At 44.1% G+C, this 6,000-nt stretch overlaps 1 protein-coding gene across 1 annotated transcript in view; it reads right to left on the reverse strand.

The window, feature by feature from the left end:
- KRT23 (keratin 23) overlaps positions 1-4,570 on the reverse strand; it is a 28,167-nt gene extending 23,597 nt beyond the window's left edge. The window contains exons 1-2 of the mRNA XM_007664243.3: positions 4,374-4,570; positions 3,012-3,802 (exon numbers count right to left, since the gene is read on the reverse strand). Of these exons, the coding sequence (XP_007662433.2) occupies positions 3,012-3,407 (396 nt within the window). The 5' untranslated portion in view covers positions 3,408-3,802; positions 4,374-4,570. The remainder of the gene's footprint in view (positions 1-3,011; positions 3,803-4,373) is intronic.
- Positions 4,571-6,000: the final 1,430 nt, after the last annotated feature.

Below are 6,000 nucleotides of genomic sequence, written 5' to 3' on the forward strand. Positions count from 1 at the left end.
CATGCTGCCTCTTGAAGTTTGGTAGTTTAACTCTTCTGGGCACTCAGTTTTTATTTAGAGAAGGGGCCTGAGAGTCAGAAGATCGTGTGTTCTAATTCCGGCTCCGCCACTTGTCTGCTGTGTGACCTTGAGGAAGTCAGGTCACTTCCCTGAGCCTCAGTTACCTCATCTGTAAAATGGGGATTTAGACTGCGAGCCCCATGTGAGACGTGGACTGTGTACAACCTGATTAGCTTGTATCCAGGGTTTAGGACAGTGCCTGGCCCATAGTAAGCACTTTTCCACAAATATTATTATTTACTTTATTTACTACCAATCTGTGGTAGTTACTAAGTACTTCATCAATAGATGATATTGAGCGCTTATTGTGTGCAGACACTGTATTAAGCACTTAGGAGAATACAACAATTTAACAGAGTTGGTAGATGTGTTTGCACACTGTGCTAAACTCTCGAAAAAGTACAATGCAATTGAGTTGGTAGACACAATCCCTGCCCCCAAGAAGGTTGTAATCTAAGTGGGGAGACAGATGTTAAAACACATTTCAGATAGGGGAAACAGCAGAGTATAAGGACACGCTGCCCATTTGCTTGATTTAGTAATACTTTCCCGTTTCTGCCAGAAAATATGTCCTTGAAGGATCGAGAATCATTAAGCATCTCCAAGTCTCCCCACTCCAAAGCCAAAACATCATTATTAAACACAAACATAGTTAGGATTGTTGAGTCACCTTGTTTTTCTCTGAAGACAGCCATGTACTATATAGTTAAGGTAATTTCCCAAGTAGTGATTAAGTTGATTATTCAGTAATTAGGGTTCATTAGAAGAACAGATTTATATTATCATACTTAATTCTTCCTCCATGCAACTTGGTAAGATGAAGTGTTTAGTGCCATAGTATATATTATTTTGAAGACTTCAAGGGGTAACTTCAGGCCTAGAAGACATTCCCTTCTTTTGGAAACTTGGGTTCTATTTTCCAGTTCAGGTTAAAACTCCATTTGCTTTAATAATCACAAAATAGTAATATCATTTTACGACTTAGTGGGAGCTCTTTTAGATTATTTCAGGGGTGCACTGTCCTTTCTTCACATCCTGCCAAAGCCACTGTTAGCTGGGAAGGATTCTGCAAAGCGCCGGATAATTTTGCAGGGATGAGAGGGAAGTCATTTACCACTCACTTCCCCATTTATACTCTTGAAATGCCATCACATAAATTTTAACTGTTCTTCCCCAAACTACTGTCCTACTTCTTTCTTCACCAGACGTGGCACCATCAGGAGTGACCCGGTGACTTAATTTTTTACCTGTCATCCTAGAAATGACATCAGAACTCAAGTTGGTGAGGAGAAGCCAGCACCGACTCTTGTAGGATCTTTGAGAAGTTAGGCCTGCCTAGATAACAACTGATTTGGCCAAGCCAAAGCAAGTCTCATTCCTCTACAGAGCTTCACTTGGTGGAAATAAAGGTGAAGACCTATATCGTCTCTTTAAAAGAACTGTACTTTTTGCCTTCTTTATTTGTCTATCACTTTGTAGGAGGGTCTTGGTTAAAACTATCACCCCTAAATTCCATGTAAAGTAACAAGAAAGTGTTATTTAGCAACATTTTTTTTGTGTATTTGTCATACATCATTATTTTTCTTATCTCCTCCCAACCTTCTCCCTCTTATTCTTCCCTTCCTTGTCTGGTTCCTCTCTTCAAGCAGTCCCATCATCAATCAATCGATCAATCAGTGGTACTTACTGAGCTCTTACTGTATCCCGAGCACCATACCAAGCATCTAGAGAATAATACTGTAAAGTTGATAGATACATTCCCCTTCCAAAAGAAACTTACAGTCTTCATTAACAATCACATTTACTGAACCCTCACTGTGCGCAGATCACTGTGCGAGGCACTTGAGAACATGTAATAATAATAATGATGATAATAGTGGTATTTGTTAAGGTCCTATTATGTACTAAGCGCTAGGGTGGATACAAGCAAATTGGTTGGACATGATCCCTGTCCCACGTGGGGCTCAAAGTCTCAATCTCCACTTTACAGAGGAGGGAACTGAGGCCCAGAGAAGTGAAGTGACTTGCCCGTGGTCATGCAGCAGACAAGGGGCAGAGCCAGGATTAGAACCCATGACCTTCTGACTACCAGGCCTGTGCTCTAGCCACTATGCCATGCTACTTCCCCAAACAAAAGTAAAGCACAGCTTTGTCCTCGAGAAGCTTGCAATCTAATGTGGGAGAGGAATGCCTACAGATTACCAAAAATGTGCTTACTACGTGGCAAACTCTCTTCTAAGCCCTGGAATCGATAAAAGTTAATCAGGTTGGAAACAGTCTCTGTCCCACATGGGACTTGCAGTGTAAGTAGGAGGGAGAACAGTTTAAATCAGAGAATCCCCATTTTACAGATGAGGAAAGGGGCACAGAGAACATGTTTTGAATCCCCAGTTTGCAGATAAATAATAATAATAATGATGTTGGTATTTGTTAAGCGCTTACTATGTGCAGAGCACTGTTCTAAGCGCTGGGGGAGATACAGGGGAATGAGGTTGCCCCACGTGAGGCTCACAGTCTTCATCCCCATTTTACAGATGAGGGAACTGAGGCTCAGGGAAGTGAAATGACTTGCCCACAGTCACACAGCTGACAAGTGGCTGAGCCGGGAGTCGAACCCATGACCTCTGACTCCCAAGCCCGCGCTCTTTCCACTGAGCCACGCTGCTTGCATCCCAGAAAATCTAAGTGACTTGCCCAAGGTCGCACAGCTGGCAAATTGTTCCCCCCTCTTTAGACTGGGAGCTTGTTGTGGGCAGGGATGGTCACTGTTTATTGTACTTTCCCAAACGCTTAGTACAGTGCTCTGCATGTAGTCAATGCTAAATAAATACGACTGAATGAATGAATGAAATGGCGGAGGGGGAATTAGAACCCAGGCCCTCCCAGACCTGTGCTCTTTCCAATAGGGCCCGCTTAAAAGTGAGGAACCCGTAGGTTCAGCCTGATCTTACCTGTTCTTGCAGAGTGTTGATGTTTTCTTCATAAACAGTATAGTTTTGCTTCTTGTCAGGGTCTCTCTTCTTATGCCACTCCAAGATCCGGCTCTCCAGCTTAGTATTGGCTGCCTCCAGGGAACGGACCTTCTCCAGATAAGCCGCCAGGCGCTCGTTCAGGTTCTGCATGGTCTCTTTGCCATTCCCGCCCAGAAGGCCTCTCTTCTCACCACCCCCTCCGAAGCCGCCTCCATATCCCCTCTCCCAAGAGGCCCCGCAGAATGGTCTGGTGGAGGAAACGGAGATACAGATCCCACCAGCTCCTCCGTGGACGCTGGGGGCCCTCCAGATCTTCCCGGGCCGGGCCCAGCCGCCCCTGGGAGGGGCCTGGAAGGAGCCATAACAGGAGCTCATGGTCCCATCAGGGAAGAGTGGAGGGCTGTTCTCTGCTCACTGGCACCGCGCAGATGATCAGCCCTGATTGCTCCGTATTCTTTTATGCTCTTCTCTGTGGGAGTGTCCCTCTCGGAGACTGTACCGACGAGATCGGGCCATTGCGTAATCTGAGTTTCCTCTTGGTCAATTCTGCAGCACTCCTAAATCGTTACCCATTGCTGTTGTTATTTGGAACAACAACCGCATTCCGCTTTAGTTGTTTTTTTTCTTCCCCCCTTCTTACTGTAACCGCGAGGTGTGTCCTGTAGAGCTGGGTCAACATTAGTCTCTGACTTCTCACTGATCTTTGGCTGGATGCTCTGGGCTTTCCCGTTTCGAGTCCAAGTAAAGCTAAGCTGGAGTAGGTTAAAATCCTGAAAAAGATCAAAGGTGTGGTATGAATTCTTTCCAGGAAATGTAAGAATTTTTTTTTAAAAAAGGTTACTTTTTGCTGGGAAATGATCAGAGATCCATGAATCACCAAAGCATCTGCAGGCAAAGATTTATTCCTAGACCTTCCCAGAGAACATAAGTGAGAGCCAGTTCGGGGAAATAGAATGCGCACTGAAGAATGTGGAATGTCACACTGTCATAGCGGTGGTTCTTACCATACCCCGTTAATGGAAAGTGATTTTCAAAGAGCAAAATTCAGAGTGCAGATGAATTAATAATGAGATCCTACAACTTCCTAGCACCTTTCAGTCCTACCCACCTTATTAGGCAAAAGATTTGAACATCCAAATGTTGCTGCCCCTTGCAATTGCTGAATCAGCTCAGACACTTCACAGACCTTGTATCTTGTAACTTTTATCTCCCCCAGCATTTAGGCACGTATTAAGAACTCAATAAACACTATCATTATTATTATTATCATAGCAGTCTAGAACAGGAAGCATGGTAAAAGTCTGCCTTCTCTTCAACCTGGGAAAGCAGGGAAACACTCACGAAATGAATGCATGTGGTGGAATTTGTCAGGCCTCCAATTCTAATCCTTGTGAAGAGGCAGGATGGTTTGTTCTGCTGGAGCTGGACCCTTTTCCTCAGCCTCTCAAGACCATATTGATTGTTTGTAGTCTCACTGGGAGCGTCGTGACAGATAACTTCCCGGCAATTTGTTCAGGTCCTTTAGGAACTCCTTAGAGAAGAGTCTAGGAAGAGTGGAAATTTAGTTCTGGTGTTTGCATAATGATGGCATCTGTTAGCTGCCTACTATGTGCCGCGCACTGTACTAAGCGCCGGGGTTCATGCGAGATAATCGGGCCGGACACACTCCCTGTCCCACATGGGGCTGACGTTCGAAGGGAGAGGGAGAACAGATATTTAATCCCCATTTTACAGATGAGGAAACGGAAGTATAGAGAAGCTCAGTGATTTGATCAAGGTCAAAGAGCAGTTACATGGTGGAATTGGGGTTAGAACACAGATTCTCTGACTTCAAGGCCTGTGGCTTTTCACCAAGGCCAGTCTACTCTCCATAGGAGGTAAGGGCAGAAGTGGTAAATCACAGTTGTCCTCTGGGGACTAGAGGCTGGAGTTTCCTTGCCCTTCAAAATCCCATCGTCTTTAAGAGGTCTTTCCCAACTAAGCCCTTGTTTTCTCTACTCCATCGCACTTCTGTCTTGTCCTTACACTTGGATTATTTTGTCAGCCCCATGGAACTTATGTAGGTAACTATAATTTATATATATATATTAATGCCTGTCTTCTCTAGATTGTAAGGTCTTTGTGGCCAGGAAACGCGTCTTCCAAACCTGCTGTATTGTCCTCTCCCAAGCACTTAGTAGAGTGCTCTGCACATAGTAAGCACTCAATAAGTATGATTGATTACTGGATTGATTCAGACTATGGGAGGGTCTTGGGCCACTCCAGGGGGAAGGAAAGAATAAATGTGGAAAGGACGCTTTACAATTGGCTGACATCTGTGTTTTAAAAGGTTTTCAACAATTGGAAAGATGAAAATGTTTTGCCCTAAACCTCTGCCACTTGAATTTTTTTATGATGTTTGGTAAGCTCTTACTTTGTGTACTGGGATAGATACAAGCTAATAAGGTTGGACACAGTCCACATCTCACATGGGGCTCACAAATTTAATCTCCATTTTACAGATGAGGTTACGGAGGCACAGAGAAGTTAAGTGACTCTCTCAAGGTAACCCAGCAGACAAGTGGCAGAGCTGGGATTAGAACCAAGTCCCTCTGACTCCCAAGCCCGGGCTCTATCTATTAGGCCGTGGTACTTCCCAACCACCACCTCTTTCAGTGGCACCGCATATACTGAGGAAGAAGGCAATTTAGGTTGATACTTCTTCTATAACTGTAACTGAAGTCAGGCAAAAACAAGATGCATTCTGCATCGAAAATAAAATATCTAAGAATTCATCATTTCACTCGCATATCGTCCTTCAGACAGTAGCTATAACAATTTGAGCAGGGCCCACTTCATTTGATTTTATGAAATACGTGGTGGGTTTTTTTTTTCTGAGGGGCAATACCGTCACGATCCGATTGAGAAAAAATGTACGTAGAAAGGTGTAAGGGAAAAAGGACTACAATTAAGGCAAACAGAATCTTCT

The sequence above is a fragment of the Ornithorhynchus anatinus genome, chromosome 11 (assembly GCF_004115215.2).
Source record: "Ornithorhynchus anatinus isolate Pmale09 chromosome 11, mOrnAna1.pri.v4, whole genome shotgun sequence".
In the NCBI taxonomy this organism is placed as follows: domain Eukaryota; kingdom Metazoa; phylum Chordata; class Mammalia; order Monotremata; family Ornithorhynchidae; genus Ornithorhynchus; species Ornithorhynchus anatinus.